This window comes from Lycorma delicatula, chromosome 4, assembly GCF_047948215.1.
Source record: "Lycorma delicatula isolate Av1 chromosome 4, ASM4794821v1, whole genome shotgun sequence".
NCBI classification, from domain to species: Eukaryota; Metazoa; Arthropoda; class Insecta; order Hemiptera; family Fulgoridae; genus Lycorma; species Lycorma delicatula.
Genome location: NC_134458.1, coordinates 65,039,300 through 65,058,662, shown reverse-complemented (window position 1 = coordinate 65,058,662; position 19,363 = coordinate 65,039,300). Strand labels below are relative to the sequence as shown.

At 33.8% G+C, this 19,363-nt stretch overlaps 1 protein-coding gene across 2 annotated transcripts in view; it reads right to left on the bottom strand.

The window, feature by feature from the left end:
* Positions 1 to 19,363, bottom strand: part of foi (solute carrier family 39 fear-of-intimacy) — a 117,715-nt gene that overhangs the window by 10,251 nt on the left and 88,101 nt on the right. For both annotated transcript variants that reach the window (XM_075363197.1, XM_075363198.1), the window contains exon 12: positions 13,022 to 13,361. In XM_075363197.1, the coding sequence (XP_075219312.1) occupies positions 13,027 to 13,361 (335 nt within the window). In that variant the 3' untranslated portion in view covers positions 13,022 to 13,026. The remainder of the gene's footprint in view (positions 1 to 13,021; positions 13,362 to 19,363) is intronic.

Genomic DNA, 19,363 nt, shown 5'->3' with positions numbered 1-19,363 from the left:
AGAATTAATATCAATATTTAATGCCAACACATTAATACTGATACTAATGGGTACAAAAAAGAATATCACGGTTTTTATTTGTTATATTTTTTGAATGAAGTGTACAGTTTGATTTAAGGCTAGAACTACAGAGTAAAAACGACATTTTTAATTGCTTTTAATTGACTCCCTATCTTTCCACTTGACCATAGCACTAGCAAAGAAGGCAATTCCTGAATGCAAAGCCTTCTATGGTTTGAAGTTTGCTAGATGTGAATTTGTGTAGTTCAATGTGGTGTTCCATTGAAAGTTTAATTATGATCCTCCAAGTGACAATAACATTTGTAAATGGGATAATCACTTTGATATGATTGGATGATCAATAACTCTTACAATGCAAAAGGGAATTCTTGAACTTAAATGTTTTCTGTGTGTTATCCCAACAGTAACTTTATGGGCTATTCTCTTCAGTGAAGCAAGCATAACAGGAGTTGCTTATTTGGATAAGTGCATACATGGCTCTTTCCTCAACTGCAAGATGGGCCAGAGAATTTTATTTGGAAACAAGATAGTGTGTCTCCTCACTGGCATAACTCTGTACATGATCAGTTAAATGACATTTTCCCCAACCACTGGATTGGTCAGCATGGACCTGATGATAGAGCATGTTTGTGGAGGACTTCAAGGTCACCTTACCTGACCCCATGTGATTCTTTCCTTTGGGGTTTTATAAAGGACATTGTGTATGTGCCTCCACTATTTACTGTATTACCCAGTTTGAGGCACAGGATTGAAACAGCTGTCACCTTCATTAGTCCAGACATACAGTTTAAAGAAGAGGAAAACAAAAGGTGCTCTCATTAACACTTGCCAGCAAAAACTGTAAAAGTTACTCTTTCATTTTATTTGTGATTCTTTCCTGTAAGTGAAAGTTAAGAAATATTAAATAGCTTTAAAACCCTGATATTCTTTTTTTTTACACTCTGTATTTCAAGAGCACTTAAAGGTTATAACCTATCTAAAAAAAATCAGTGAATGAATCATTTCACAAGACATGATACTCCTCCAAACTGACATTCTCCTCAACCACTATTAACACCATAAATTCTAATATATATTTTTCAGAGTAATAATGAAATATTTTTTATATAATAAAATAATGTTTATGCTTATTAAAATAATGTTTTACTTTATTATTCTATTTTTTGACAACAAAAGAGATCACTTACATGTCGAATGAAAGTCTAAACAAAAACAGTGTGTTCTATTTTGCCTTTCCTCTTATAATAATCAAAACAAAAAAGTAATGGAGTTAAACTCCAGATGTTTGTTATATTAATATATCTATTATTATAGAAATAATCATATCTCGTAAAGTACATGACTTAAAAATATGGGATTTGAACCAGTTTCAAAAAACAAAGTGATAATTAATCATAAAACAGATCTATTAATAATTAATAGTAACTAGCCTGATGAGAGGAATAGCTAAGACTGATTATTTCAAAATTCTATGCTGCTATAAAGTTAACAAAATTAAAAAAGAAACATAATAAGTGTTGTCTTCATTAAATGATGTGAATGGTTTGAACAAGTCTACTGCAGTCAATCAACTTCTATAAATACCTGTATAATTACCTGAGTTCATTACACATGCTTTGACAAGAACAATAAAATTTATTGTTTATCTTTCTCTCACTACTCTGTTAACACTCATATGGCTTACATATTCATAATTTCTATATAGTTAATATTCAAGCATTACCACTGCAAGAATGATTTACAATAATGCACAGATTGACGGATATGTTATTTAATTGTGTCTAGCTTATTTTTCAATGAACTTTCCCGATTCATTTTTATACATTTATTTAATGCATCAAATAATCAAATACAACACAGAAATCTATTAACTACCTTTATAAATCATGTAAACATCAATTAGTTTCCACAAACAATGAACAGGTATTTTTACTTCTACAGGGTGTCCTGTATAAAACGCAACCCAACCTTATATTGGTAGGTATTGAAATAATAAAAAGGCATGTGTAAATGTAAATGTAATTTTTATTATTACCATCCATTACCTTATATTTAGAGTAAATGTTGGAAGTGGCCGCCATCTTCTTGAATACAAGCTTCAATTCTTTATACAGCGTTTCTTGCAACTTTTTTCAAAGTTTGTGGCTGGATATTTAATACAGCTTGTTCAATATTGACTTTCAATTGTTCAAGTGTTCGTGGTTAGTTGCTGAAGGCTTTTTCTTTGAGGTAACCCCATAGAAAAAAATCCGCCGCAGTCAAATCTGGAGATCTTGGTGACCACAAGCCTCGACCGATAACACGATTACCAAAGAATTCCTCAACGAAATCAGAAGTTGAACCTGCATAGTGCGATGTCGCACCGTCATGTTGAAGCCAGCAGTGTCTGTCTTCCTCTTCCAAGAGTGCAATGAACTGAAATAAAATATCCTGATATCATTCTGCATTAATGGTGTACTCGAAAAAAATAGGACCGATTATTTTCTTCCGCGATATCACGCACCACACACCCAACTTCTGCGGGTGTAATTGTTTTTCGTGATAAACGTGGGGATTTTCAGCGCTCCAAATTCTACTGTTTTGGCTGTTTACTTAGCCATCCAAATGAAACCATGCTCCATCTGTGAAAAATAACGAATCCATAACATTAATTCCCTCACGCAGAAATCGACGGAACCGTTGACAATATTGTAGCCATTTTTCTTTGTTGGGCTCAAGAAGTTGATGAGCCGTTTGAATGCGATAAGGTTGTAATTGTAATTGTTTGGTCGCCCGATGAACAGTTGATTTAGACAAATTAATTTCAGCAGACAAACGTCTGATCGATTTATTTGGCGAGGCGAGTAATCGGTCTTTGATTTCAGTGACTGTATCTGTATTCAACACTGACGCAGATCTTTTGTGTTCCTTGTTATTAACAGAACCAGTCTCTCTAAATTTTGCAACTAACCTTAATACTGATGTTTTGTTAGAAGCTGGTTTATCTGGGTACTTATTGCAAAACAAATCTTGCACTGCAACCACTGATTTCGTACTGAAGTACGACTCAACAATGAAAACACGTTCATCTAGCGAAAACACCAACTTGTCTCTAGCAATACACTGAACGTTATGATTGCATTGTTGTTACTATCGGTAGTGTTCTACTGCGTCGCTGCGATGTTAAGATGTTGGACGAGTCCATTTCAGTAATGAGTTGGGGAGTAAGCTTGACTTTTGAAATTTCATGGATGAGTGATAGATGGGCTGCGTTTTATATGGGACACTCTGTATAAAAGAAATAAATTTAAATGATGCAACTTCTAAGCACTTAGAAATTGTTTTCAAAAATTTCAGAATTTTACACACACGCACGGGCACACACACACACAACCTGCCAGGTTAAGTCTAGTGGTTAAACTTGTCATCACAAAATCAACTGATTTTCGAGGTCGAGAGTTCTAAGGTTCAAGTCCTTCTAAAGGTAGTATATGGATTTGAATGCTAGACTGTGGATATTGGTGTTCTTTGGTGGTTGGATTTCAATTAACCACACATCTAATGAGTGGTTGATCTGAGTCTGTCCAGATTACATGTTTACCAGCCCATTTAAACTTACATTGCACTACATCCGCAGCTACGTCAGGCCTGGCAAGCTGGTAGCAGTAATTGCATTTGTCTAAACCCATACACATATCCAGACCTGGCAGTAGCTGGAAAACTGGTTGGAAAAAAATATATATATATATAAACTGTATTTATCCACATAAGTCCTCCCACCACATAAGACCTGCAGGCTACTTTTAAGATTAATGAGAAAGAAAAAGAACTTTAGAATACATTCTCTTTAAACCTAGATATGTCAATAAATGGAAGATTTATCAACATTATTAATGGATAAATACTAATAAATCCTAGATTTATTAGTAAAAAATAAACATCACTCAATTTCACAGATATATTTATTAATATTATTTTAAATGGATAAATAACAATTTACAATTGCTAAGCTTTCCAGTTAGTCACCTTCTTCTTCACTTTCCTAACCATTTTCAGATCCAGAATCAGAGCCTTCATTTTCCCAGAGAATATAATCTTGCCTCCTATCCATATTATTTGAAATCAAACACTTTTTAAAGCTTTTTATCACTAGCTCTGAAAATATATTTTTCCAAGCAGTTAATATCCATTCACAGACCAAGGAGAGAGAGATGGTCTTTTAATTCGTTCAGTGAGTGTAAATGAATAATCATAGTTTGCCATCCAAGAATAATAAAATTCTTTGAATTTGTCTTTAAAAGGCCTATTACATACAACTAAAGGTTAAAGAACAGAAATTAATCCTCCTGAAATAATTACTAATTCAATTTTATTTTGCTGATAATGAACTTTTTACATTTTCAGTTAAATGTCCCTAAAAGCAGCCAAGGACAAGAATAGATTACACCTTTTGCAAGCTTTTCAGTATGAAACCACACCAATTTCAATCATTTATCCATTAAATGAGCATCCCATTTATCCATTTTTATTACATCGAACAATTACTCCTTCTGGGAAAATTTTCTTTGGGCAAAATCTTTTGCTTGAAAATAGCAAAAGGTGACAGTTTTTTTCTATCTGCTAAAATGGCAAGGATAACTGTACACCTTTGTTTTTCACAATCACCAGTTCGAATAGGAACACTTCTTTCATCAAACTTATAATTGAATTATGTGGCATTTCAAAGTATACAGGTGTTTGATCAGCATTACCTATTTCTGATAGTTCAAAATTGAATTTTTCATGCAAGCCAATAACATATCACTGAAATTCTATAAGTTTTTCTTCAAATGCATATGACAATCTTTGACAAACAGTGGTCCATCTTCTTATAGTCAAACCACAGCTCCACATAAATTTTTGAAACCAACCATAGCTAGCTGTAAGATTCTCAATATTGCCAGCTAAAGCAATTTTTTTTTGCCTTTTGCACACCTCTATAAAAAGTATAAAACACTTTTTTCTTTTTTCTTCAATAAGCAAAGGTAATTCAAGCAATTTTCCAGATTTTGATCCAAGAAAAAAAATTGTCGTTTTGAGGAAGCACCAAGCAATAAATCCTTTTTATTCACCAATCTATAATAGATGACTCATCGATGTCATATTTTTTACTAGCTGCTTGGTTACCAATAAATTCAACTTTTGACATAACTTTTAATTTTTCAGCAATGGTATTGAAAGATTTTTTTTAAAACAAAACTTTTAATCAAAATGTATTTATTAAAAAAAGAAGTGGAATGGACCAAGATGTGACACATTTACAAATTTGAAATCAGCTGAGTACTAAAAGGTAAATGACAGTTCACTTGAAATAAACAAAACTAAAAACTGGAATGTATTTTCAGAAAGTAGTTTCTATGTATTTTGTTACAGAATAAACAACTAATAATAGACATAATAGTATAAACCCTTGTACTCTTCAGCTAGTGGCAGAGACGGATATTGTAATTCATCTTTGCTTATATGTTGTATCTGTTTTTGTATAACCTTTCATAGTCACAGTCGCATAAGACACTGGCTTGCAAAATAATAATTAAATATAATACAATGTTATGCATTAATAATGATTCAAATAAGACCCACACCCTGAAATTATAAATAGGAAATCATGAAAAATATTGTGAAACTTATGCAAATAAATACAGTACACAAATTGCAGTAACTAAACATGACAAACACAGTGATAACAAAGATAAATTATGCATTGATCAAGTGCATTCCATGAAGCGATGGAAGCTAAGGCGACATTTATCAATTGCATGTGAATGCTTTTTAACTTTTTGGTTGCAATGAAGCAAATAGTAGGACATCAAAAATTATAAATAGTTTGTGAAAACTCCAAAATTCAGTGAAGGATGACTGGAAAAATTCTTAGAAAAGCAAAACAATTGTAGAAGGTACTGGTAAACAGTGTTTAACAAATTAAGAGTACTGTCATCAAAAGATTACAGAAGTGAGGAAAGCTCATTAACCAACAAACTAGTTAGGCACTACAATAAAGCAGGCTTCGCCTTAACGTATACTGAAATCCCTGGAATATGACTGGATATGATTCTGAAATTTCCTCTAAAGGATGGATGAGGATTTCCCCATCTTGCAGTAAGTGACAAATTCTTTTGTACAAAGTTTGAAAACCTGAATTAGCTAAACGAAGTACCAGACACCCTCTTCAAAAGACACTTTGAATGATAAATGTAGCTAGAAAATTTTTAGGGACTCAAATAACATCAAAATATTCATTTGCTTCAAAGTAAAAAAATTATGTAAATTATAAAAGAGGAGGATGAGCAATTAGATGGTGAATACTTCATGAGCATTGTTCTGTAGGAAAGCTTACTTCTACTTTTGCAAGATGTCAAAAGAGCCGTGACAAGGCCTATTTTCTTAAGGCAAATGCAAACAGAAACTTTCATGTAACAGAGTACTTTGGGATGTTCTCAAGGACTGTTGATTCCTGTTAATTAAAAACCACACTGACAATGGCTATTTTCAAGCATCTCTTTCATGGAACATCTAACAGTTAAATGGAGTGCAAAATAATCCTTTTTAAAGGCTATTTCTATCCTAAAATATCCCATGCTTTTCAAAGAAATGATGGTGAAAACATCTCATATTAATATAAGTATGTAAAAGGGTTAAAAATTTAAACATAATTAATTTTTTTTTAAATTTAACAGTAGAGACCATTTGTACAGTTTCTTCTGTTTTACTCTTTGACCCTTTAACAGGGGTTATGAAAACTTCTATAGGTGTCAAATAGTATATTTGATTTCTGTTGTGTTTATTAATTTAATGTTGTTTTTATCAAATTAGGCGTTTGTAAATTTCATAACAAAAAGTATGTCAACTTAATACAGTTGCTGTTGAAATTATCCTTGAATCCATAACCAGTTTCTACAGAATGATTATTTACAATGGTCGGTCATGATGTGTAATATAGTGTGCACATATACTTTTACAGTTTCAGGTGAACATGAATCCAGCTTGCACTGAAGCATTTAATTCGGTCAGTGTAGATTAAATTACATACACCTGGGTTACAGTATTTTTATCAGCATGTGTTTCATTACCTTGTTTAAACTTATATACTTTGTTTACGGTTTTGAATCCAACATACCTAACTTTTACTGAAAATGTTGATGTATAATAGCATTAAGTATTTTTTTTCAATACTTTATGTTATATGTTGCCAGTATATTCGGGTGGGTAATTTTAATATGAACTAATTATTTTATAGCAACAAGTTCTTCATTATAGTCATCAGCTGACGTGCATCTATATTTAGTGAAGTGAATAAAAACCAGTATTTACTTTTACTTGCAATTATACAAGTGTTTACTTGCAGTTCTGTGAATAAACAACGGTAAACCAAATACTTGACAAGTATTCTCTTTACTTGTAAAATAGGGAAGTGAATAACCTTTACTTATCAAGCGTTTACTTGTAACTACACGCAATTACTGATTCCGGTCAGACTTTACTTAAAACGAGTGAATAAAATCCTAAGTTCGGAAGTATTCAAGTATTTACTGGTAGAATTTCAAGGTAGCTATTTAGTAACCTTATCAAACTTTCATTTAATTTTTTATACTTGGTATGGCTGCCTTTGTCAACATTCGTCAACCAAAAACTTACAAAGAAAGGCGAGTATTGAGTCCAAGAAGATATGAAGAACTATTTCGTTTTACAAAAGAATCAGTTGAATTTTTGACGAACGCTTTTTTGGAAGAAAGTAATGAAAAGCGAGGAGGTGCTCTGTCATCGCAACAGAAGATGGAAGTATTTTTGCGGTACTTATCAGACCCTGGATTTCAAAAAGGTGTCAGTGAAGACTTCGGGATTCACCGTTCTACAGTATGCAAAACTTTCGATTATGTTCTGAATAAAATAAACGAAAAGGCATCTGAGTGGATTCACTTTCCACAGAATGCTCATGAGTTAAATGAAGCCAAGAGAAAATGGAGTTCTCGCTTTAAAATGCAGAGCGTAATAGGTGCTGTGGATTGCACGCACGTAGAAATAAATAAACCAGCACACTACAGAGACTGTTACGTAAACCGTAAGAAGTATCCCAGCATCAACGTTCAGGTAACATGTGATTCCACTGAAAAAATCACTAGCGTTGATGCTTCTTGGCCGGGTAGCACCCATGACAGTCGCATTTGGAAACGGACCAGTGTTTGCCAAACCATGGCTAAATTTAATAGTACAATATGCCTTTTGGGAGACAGTTTTAAAACGCTGTTATGAAATCATTTTATATGGCATCTAAGTCGCTTATTTTGTTTATACGATGTAAAATGTTTTATTTAGACTAGAAATAATATGACCATTTTTTTCTCAGAAATGTATAGCTTATCTTCTAGCAACATATCGATGTATTGAAACACATAATAAATTATGATATACGGCACACAATAAAAAAGAAGGAATTTGTGGTCATAAATACGTCACTTTACTTGAGATCTATAAATATCTTTTCTGACAAATGATATCGGTAAACATGTAACACATAATTCGTAATAATTCGTAATGAATAAGAGTTTACAGTAAAAATGGTTTTTTGTCAATATGAATAGCCTTTTGAGTGGTGGGAATATTTATAAAACGTAGTTTTCTGAATCTACGTTCACTTATACTAACATATGTTACTAATCTGTGATTTATGACACGGGTTTTTCATCATATTTTGCCCAATTTTCAACCGATTTGCTTGAAAGTATTATTTTTAAAATCAGCAAACTAAAAAACTAAAATTTTGCTAATAAAAAACGCGGTAGAAATGCGCAAAATAATTCTGCAATTAAATTATCGTAATTTTTGAGGCAATCAGATACCAACATATTTTCGCGGATACCAATCAACCGCGGATCATTGTGATGGGAAAAGATTAAAACAAAAGAAACGTTTGATGTATTGACAAACGTGTCTGAACATGATGATGTACAGGATATGAATCATAAAAGTGTTTACTTAATAAGTAAAGAGAATACTGGATAAGTAAAAGCAAAATGGGAAAACTACTGGCAAATACTTGGACAACTACAAATGTTACAAGTGTTTACTTATAAGTATAAGTAAAAGGTTATTCACTTAGTCTCAAGGGTTTACTTTACTTGACCAGTATTTACTTTAAAGTAAAAAGTATAGTTTATTCACTTCACTAATTAGATGACCCTATATGTTAAAAAACTGCATGTTTGTTATACTGTGTGCCGCAATAAGATGTGCTGAGAACAAGTATCGGACAGTAGGTTTTTTACGAAGTAGAACTTAGATAAAAAATTTTTCACTGGAAAAGTTAAAAGAATGTAACACAAGTCAAAAATGTTGTAACTGTTGATGGATACAGGAAGATTATGATAAGGCTGCTTATTTCTATTCATCAATGACATATTACAAAACTACTATGAATTAAGTATTCTTATAGTATTATAATTACACAATTATGCTCAATAATTAGTTTTTTGTTGTAAAAACTAATTACAAAATATACCTCTTCTTGAGTACAGACAAACAAGGGCGTACTCAATTTAACATACTGCCACTTTGAAATAAAAACTTACACTGAGATCAGTAAAGTGTTATTTGACTCAGGAGGAATCATACTGTATTTCCTCCCACAGATTTGAAACAAACATTACTTTTTAAACATACTAACAGTTATTACAAAATATTTTCAAGTCATAACCGTACACTCAATGAGCTCAATGTCATGTGGAAAGTATCCAATGAATTGAACAGAAGAAAATAGATTTAATATTTTAGTCTATATCAAACAGAAAAAGAAATGTGAATAGAAGAAAAATTGTAACAGAAAACAGAACATGTAAATCAACAGATAATTCTTAGCTCAAGCTAAGGAACAAAACAAGAGCAAACTTTTTACCTTTATTAGTAAACTTTGTAGATAGGAAAAATATAATAAACAAATAACTTCCTAAGATACTGACTGACTCTAATACTTAAATAGAATGAATCGGGTACAGTTTATTTAAAGAAATATCTGAAGAGTAATGATCCCACCTTTGCCTTCATCATAAGAGCAAATTGAAACAACTTCACACTTTTTTGCCTTTAAAGAAAATGAGAAAAAAATTATTTTACCCATAAATAACAATACTCAAAAATATCATATCAAACTGCAAGAATACAGGTGGCTATGATGTCTGATTTAACTCGGTCAAAAAAAATAAATAAATAAAACAGCATATTTAGAAAATAAAAATACATACAATCAACACTGTTTAATACTTTACTGTGTATATATATTTTTTATACATAAAACAGAACATTAACTGTAACCAAAAAAGGCAAGAACAATTGCCCAAAAAAATATAGCACTCTCAGAAAATCCCTTCACTGCCATTTTCTATATGTTACTCTTAAAATTCAGAATGTACAGTGCATAAAATAAAAGCTTGCTTGCATGAGGTAGATAGTCGCTATGCAGGGAATTATATTACTCTTTTCTCGTAACATTAGGCTAATTCAGAAACAGAGTATTCTGCAATATAGTGTGTAACTATTTCCATAAACAGCAAAAATTTGTTTCACAATTAAAATTTATTATCATTTTGTTTAATCTCAGACAATAATTACTTTAAAAATATTTAGCGTGCTTGTAAATATTTCTTACTGTATACAGTATAAAAATGAATAGTTTATACTTGTATTAATAGATTATTATTACACTCTTCAATCAAGTGAATCATAAAATGAATCACTTTATATGAATAAAGGTTATCAAAATATTTTTATTTGAATTATATTCATATGCACTTGTTGTAATGGGTATTAGTATTTTTGATGATGTTTTTAGTAATAAGCATCATCATTAAATAATAGGCCTATTCCCACAAGTTAATTAATATTCAATACTAATGTTTACTTTTCATTTCAGTAAACTGATATAGTTCAGTTCTTGGAATGTCCCAGTATGAATGGTTTAATTGTTTCCTTCTGTAATGTGTGACTTGTTAGTGAATGTTTTGTGTGTAATAATGAATTTGTTTATTTTTTGTATTTTCTGTAGGTGAATTTTTTTTGCAATGGCAGAATTTAATCTCTTAATTTATAGTATTTTATTACCTATGGACCTAAGGTCACTACATGTTGGAGTAACTTGTTTCGCAATTTTTTTTATTGTGTGGGCAGATAGTGAGTGCAAGGTGGGTGGATAGTGGATGGGGGTGTGTGGACAGTAAGCAGAGAGTAGGTTTTTGGTAAGTAGATGTGGAGAGATTTTGGGTAGAGGGAGGGTGGAAGCCCTGAACAAATTTAAGAGAATTTTTTTGTACACATTGTTTATGAAGAAGATAAAATGCTCCAAGTCAAGCTTGTGAAATGGTTAATAATGTACACGATTTTACAAAGAAAGTAGCCATAATTTTACGAGCATTAGAAGATGGCAAATATGTAATATGCATTCAAAAATGTGAAGAAAGAATTGTTACAGCTGCAGCTTGTGGGATAAAGCTTAACTTTAAAAACTCGGTAAAGCAGGATCTTCTTAAATCTAAATTGCAGTCGTGCTCATTCAGCACACCAAAAAAAGTATAAACATTCAAAACCAGTTAGTGGATTAGACAGCTTTGATGTTGTAAGAACAGTTAACGAGTTTCATGCAAAACATAATGAACTGCCTACGTTAAATAAATTACGTGAAGAGCTTCAAGAGAGTATTCAATTTAAAGATTCTAGAACTATATTAGCTGCTATCCTGAAAGAAAAATGAACAATTGCAGAAAAGGAAATTCTTCTACTGTAAATTTGGATGAATCTTATATTTTAATGTTCCATTTGATAACAAAATTGTAGTCAGATAACAGTGCAGGCATTAAAGTGCTGATTAATAAAGGTAATCAGTTAATCGTAATCCAATCAGGAATAGAAAATAGTCACTGCTTCAAAAAGTGGTAACTATCAAATGACTGTGACAACAACAATTTCATGAAGTGGGCATCTGAAAAATTAATTCCTGGTTCTTCCCCCTCTGTCAGTGGTGTTTATTGATAATGCACCATAGCACAATTCACTTCTAGAGAAGCCTCCAAATTCAAATTATAGGAAAAGTGGCATGATTAATAGATTAGAAAAGAATATTTCATTTAATAAAAGCAATATTAAAACCACAATTGTACAACATAATTAAATCACACAGAAATTCAAAAATAAAGTACCATTTTGATGAACTATTAAAAAAAAAACAGTCATCAGGTTCTGCGACTTCCACTTTACCATCCTGATTTAAATCCAATCGAGATGGTATGGTTGGATCTGAAAAGATATGTTAACACAACATTTTTAATGTCAGATATGAAAAGACTTGCTGAAGAAAAAATGAATGAAATGAATAAGAATGACTAGAAACCTCACTGCAAATGTGTAAAAAAACAAAACTGAAACCAAGTATAAGAAGATGGAACCACTAATCGAAGAAATGGGATAAATTTATCATACATCTAGACAGTGGTAGTGAAGGTGACTGTTCCAATGAAGACAGAGAAGATTGTGAACTGGACATATAATGCAAATTTCAAGTAAATGTTAATAATAATAGTACAATCAACAATGAAAACAATCTTATAAAAAAATCTGAAAATTGTAAACATTGCATTAAAAAGAATTGTACAATAATAATTGTACATCTAATTTAATGTAATTACAGATACAATATACTATACAATCAAGCACTAATTAAGATTGTTTTTAGTTTAAAAATATCCTAAATTAAAATTCTTGATTTTCCAAACTTTATTTATTGAATTATTAATACAAATTATATAATAATGAGTTGTAACTAATAAAACATGAAAACAGTAATAAATTAAATGTGCATAAATAAAAGTATAACGAATACTACTGTTTTCCTATTAGATGTGTGTATATGTTTTCAGGTTCAGTAGTAATGCAGTCTTGACCTTCTAACAAAAGCTTTTACTGTCATTGAACAAAATATAAGTTAATCTAAAACTCTTACCTGCATTACTCGACAAAGACAGATTCAAGATCATGCTCATACAGGGCTATTAGCAACATAGTTCCAACACCTGACATCAATCCAGCAAAGTGCAAAGCACATTGACAAAATGAACTTCCTTCTTTAGAATGACTGCTTGTAAGTTCTGGTATCATGTCAACAAGTGCAATATAAAGAAACATTCCTGCAGCTGCACTAAAAACCCACTGAGTGGTGGTTTCATTATGTCCGAGAAAGACCCCCAAACACATGCCAACAAAACACAAAATTGAAGAGAGCAGGTTATAAAACACGGCTTGTTTAGCACTCATGCCAGCTTGTAACAGTACTGCAAAGTCACCTGCAATCATCAGAAGAATGTCAAAAAAAATTTTTTCATAAAAATATACTTTTTCTTAAATCTCAATAATTACAAAACATGATGGTTGCAGAAACAGAACTAGATTCCCCTCCATGTAAGATGACAATGGATTTAACGAATGCAATCCATTTACAATAGTAGTTTAGGACAGATTTATAGAAAAACTACACACAGTTTAGTAAAACATTTTTTTTTTCTCTGAATAAAAATGGCTAACTTACAAATGCAAAAGCACTAATCTTTTTAAACTTGTACGATCCTATAAAAAATGCAAGTAAATTATAAACTATAGTACTGAGTTTACAGTAAACTTTAGATCTATTTTCCTATATCCTTAATGTTATTCCAAAAGAAACTCTCCCTTTTTATTTTTCCTTAACAATTTGTACTCCACAGTAAATACTTGTAACAGCAATACACAAAAGTAATATAATAAATTTAAGTAAGTTCAGTTAATCGCATGTCTTTTCTCCTGAACTTTTCATCTGAACTAATTGAAAATTTTTTTAAGGAGTTACGAAGTTCTGATAATAGTTTGTGTGAGTATTCAAAGTAAATGGTTGACTTATTTGACTGAATTTGATTAACAAAAATATTGGAATGAATTTATTTAAAACTAAAAAATTTCAAAATACAATTGAACAAAACTTTATAAATAAAATATTTTTAATAATTTCAAAATATTCTCACTCGCTCTCACACTTCTTCAGTCACAAGAACTGTTGTCTTCACAATTTATCTATATATATAAATTTATTTACTGCATATTTTATATTGGCCACACATCTTATAATATAAATACTTTGCCGATTTATCTTAATACTATTTATACAAAAATATTTTTAAAAAAACACTTTAGTGAATAATTGCATGCGATCAAAACATAATTCTGGTGAATATCAGCCAAGTTACAACAAAAAAATTGTATTTGACAAAAAGTGTATAAAGAATTTCGCTTAGGTGGCCCATCATTACAGCACATTTATTAATATTTAAAACTGGAATTGTTGTAGCCACAAGGTGCGACTGTAATTTTAATTGTTCTCAGCTAATGATAATTGTAGACTGTGTATACTTTGTATGGTAATTATAATAAACAATTTGCATATTATTTATACAACTTACATTGCTTTTTTCTAAATTATTTAGATTCTTTTATAAATTATAACTGACTATTAATAATAGGTTACTACAATTACATTTGGAAAAAAACAAATTAGATGTAGATAGAAATATAAGACAGTATTATAAAATTGATTTTATAATAGTTTTCAAAATGTAAATAAGAAAATCTTCCATTCATATCTTGTTTTATTAGTGTTATTATTAAATTATGGTAAGATAATTTACATCTATTAAAGATACAAGATTTTATTCCACCAAACTGTCAAAAATAAATTATTCTTGTTAATTCTTTTTTTTTAATACAACATAAATATGTCTAAATAGTTTTTCCTATCAATAAACTGTGCAAAAGGAAAAATTCCTTCTTCCAAAAATAATCAAGTCTGTTAATAAAGGAAATAAATACATTTGAAATAAATTACGGCCTTCAACAAAAAAATATATTTAAATACTGTAAATCATCCCTGACCAAAAAAAGAGGGTACAAGGATTGTCTGAAAAGTGTTGAGCCTAACATAGTAGAGTGGTCAACCAATTCAAAGTGCAATTCATGAATTTTAGCCATGGCGACCGTCGAAGTGTGAACAGGCGCATTGTCCTGATGGAAAAGAACTTTCTAATTCTTCAAATGTGGTCGTTTTTTTTTCTGCAATATTTGCCTTCAGCTTGTCAAGTAATGATGAATAATACGGTCCCATTATTGTTTTACTTTTTTGAAGATATCCGGATCTGGGAACCAGATCCCGCCTCACACCTCACAGCCTCACTGTCTTCATGGTTATTTTCATTGGATTGCAATAACCGTATCTACAGTTACGGAGCTGACGGTTTATTTAAAAACACTAATAAGACTTAAAACCTTCAACAAAATTTTAATTTAAAAGCTTAAGCGTTTGAGAAACAAGCGTTGCGGCTCCGAATGTTTCTACGCGCGCGACCGTTAACCCGTCAGTCTCCTCGGCAAAATCGAGTTGCCCGTGTGCTCCGGAACCTCCGATACATTCAGACATGCTGTTCGTCTGTGAGGTGTGAGGCGGGATCTGGTTCCCAGATCCGGACAAGTATCCAGTACGCGATCATGCGGCGGTGGGGAGGGACGAGCTGTGTGCGGTATAGCAATCTATTTAGCTATGGTACAGTAATATTAATACACACACATAGCCACCGTTTCTATACCATCGTTGCAGTCTCCGATACACGATTGCCTATCCTGCCCCTTCCCTCTTCATATTCTCTTCTCTCTCTCGGACCGTTTTTGTATATAAATAGCGAGCGCGGTACGCCGTTTATATCACATATATGAAACAACTACACATTGCAGTACGTCTTAGCGACAACAAATTGATTTTAACCAAATCTAATATTTTAAATATGCAATCAGTCGACGACCTATTAAAAGCTAGAAAGAACAAACGCTTCAGAGCAGCACGACTGGGCGATCCGGCAACCACTTTTAGAGACGAAGAGAACTATATTACAACACCGGAAGAACGCGCACACATTTTATCAAGTTCAGAAGAAGAACAAGAAACTCAATTGCCGGACAACGAGCTAGGAGTAGGTGTGCTGCAGGAAGGAGGGTACAAATGCAGCGACGAGGTGGAGGTGGCATCTTTAACTGCGTTAAAACCGCCGATAGAGATGCTGAAAAGGATCGTACAACAAACGGAGGACTCGCTGACCATTACGACACCGGCAGCAACAGAGACGACGGATACGGCGACAACGGAGGCGACTACCAAGCGGGGCAAGAAACGTGTGAGGATCAGCGGCCAGATCGAGAGCTCGACCGGATCTTCGAGGAGGTGTACGGAAGAAGACCAGACAACGACGACGGCGAAGGCTACAAAACGACAAAAGAAGACCACAACGGAAAGCGTAGACGATACACTGACGTTAATGTCGATTATATCCCTGCTCTCCAGCATATTGGTGAGCCAGCTTCCCCAAATCCGAAACGTTTACGTTGCTCGGATGAAGTCGATCCCCTACGAGATCGGCAGGATAATACACCAAATACTTACAACCTGTCAGTCGCTCAGACCTGTGCCCCCTGGCACAATGTTATTGAGCGACTTGCCGGCGGAGTTCCCCGACCATTTCTTATCTCAGAAGTCGTACCCATACAAGGAGATGTTGCTTGTGAACGAGTTCTTTCTGGAATTCGAGAACAGCTCCTCCGTGTTAGGAAATACAGACCCCGCGACGACTCCTTCGTGCTCGTCTGTCGGCATGCAACCGACAACCCGCAGTGGGAGCACTTGCACATCCTCCACACGTGCAGTTTCCAGCGCTCAGCCTGCAGGTGTAGCGTACGGAAACATTACGGAGAGGCGGTTAAGCATAGACACATTGTTCGCTGCTGCCAGCTCGAAAAGGAAGACTGGATCCGTATCGTCCAATATCTATATGCAGAAGAGCGGACAGTCTTACTCTTGGTCGTCGGAGACGATCAGTGGGTCTCACCTCCTCAAATTCGACTTGTATCCGATGGACAAGATACAGTCAATACCACCGCGAGAATGGTGGCGCAGTGCCACGGTTCGGGGGAAAGTGGTGCTGGAGGAGGGCAGCCGGATGATGTCTCTATTTCTGAACACGGTAATGGAAGGCATCGACCGGCTGGAAGACGAAACCCAAAACGGGTAGCTTTACCCGATCTGGTACAATTCATTGTAAATTATAATATGTCCCCGCCCGAGCGTCTATTGTGCAGCTCCTTTTGGTTGGATTCAACCGTTACCGAGGAGTTAGACGACTCGGACAGAGTGGTAAGGCTGGCTCTTAGAAAGGTAAAGCACATATATAACAGCTTCGATGTGTTGGACTTTATGTTGCACTTTAATACCCATCCGCCTTTGTTTAATGCATCCAGCAAGGCCGAATACGATATTATGTATTACGACGCTGTTGACAGCATCTACGCCTTAGTAGGGCTGTTGCTTTTCCAGTTCGAGTTTGATATACCTAGGATGAAAATGTTTCTTAACATTCTGTATAGGATATGCAACAAGAACCTCAACAAGTGCAACACATTGTACATACTGGGTCCGCCGAATTCCGGAAAGAATTATTTTTTCGACGCTCTCGCGTCGTTCTTTCTGAATTCGGGATATATAATAAGTCCCAGCCGCAACGAACGGTTTCCGTTCATGGGCGGTCTTGCACGTCGCATAAATATATGGAACGAGGCCCGTCTAGACCCCTATTACTATGAAGACATCAAACAGATAATGGCCGGCGATCAGTTAGAGGTGCAGGTTAAAAACCATCCTCCGAGAATACTAGAAAAAACCCCTCTCATTGTATTGAGCAACAGAGAGGTATTCCCTAGCGATCGTGCGTTTGTAATACGGATGCGAAAATTTGAATGGCGTACAAAATTCTGTTACTATCCCAAAAAACTGTCACCATCACCTTCCCGGCAAATAGAACAATCTTCACCTTTTTCGAAACAGGTTCACCCTTTGCAGTCCTCTGTTTTAACTGTTGTTTCATCTCAGGAGTGTACTGGTGGATCCACATTTCATCTACAGTTATGAATTGACCAGTGGCAGCTCATAGTTAAAATTAGTGGAGGGTGAGGCTCCAGAAACTTTTTTTCTGGGCCTTTTCAAGGCCATGGTTAAAGATTTCTGTAAAATAAAAGAACTGAAAAAAAATGAATCAAATAGAATACCTGAAAGCAGGATAATAATCTAATTCTACTCTTTGATCACGTTCAAGAATATGGTACACGGTTTTTAAGAACACATGCAGAGTAAAAAAAACCTGCCTTCCACCAGCACACCAGAATCGGCACTGCGGGAGTGACAGTGCTCGTTCCCTCGCAGCCTTGCGTGCAGCTTCCTATTTGCACATGCACACAAAAGCCAAACACCATGCCGCTGGAACTGTGAAGCACACAGTTCCATACAACAATTTTTATATATTTTTCATAATCTGGGGGATGGCTACTGACATTAAGCTTAAGATTATATATTGTAAAAGTATAAAGAAAGAATAAAAGAAAAAAGGACTCATTATATTAAATTTTATCAATAATATCAAGTGGAAATAGGGGTGGTGCAGTTCCACAGTGCCCATACGCGAACCGCCAATGGAATCAAAGCAAAAGATCTAACTCGTTTTGCTTAAACTGCTCCAGTAGGGTTTTGGAAATATTCATTCAAATGCATTTTTGGTCCAAAGTGAGCAAACATGGCACCCAACATGCAGATAGCTTAAACATAACCAGTTCTTCAGTTAATATATGACCAACATGTTCTTTCGATATGCCCATAGCCTCTGCTATCTCTCTAACCTTAATTTGTTGGTCGTCCAGTACCATTTGGTGAACTTTTTCGATGATATCGGTGGTGGTTGCAGTTTTTGGCCATCCCGAACACTCATCACCAACCAAGCTGGTATGACCGTGTTTAAATTCAGCTGCCCATCTTTTCATAGTGGCAAATGTTGGAACAGAGTTCCAGTAAACAGTGTCCAACTCAGTTTTAATTTGCATAGGCATATTGTCTTTCAAATGCAAATATTTAATCACGGCATGATATTTATTTTTTTCCATTTTCACAAAAATGCTCACAATGACTTACTCAAACGATTATCAAACAACAACTGAGCATCCAAAATGGCTTAAATTTTATTGAGTACTTTTCAACGCATGCATGAATACATTCCTTAACTTTTGTTGATGAGTGCTGCCATCTTCATGTTGAGGCTCAAAACGTTTCAGACAACCCTTGAATTTAAAATAAAAAGCTTATTACTGGCATTATGTATTTGAATGAATGTATGCAATATGTCAGGTAAGTTTAAGTACAGCAAAATGCAGTTGCAACCACATATTAGTTGGTTTG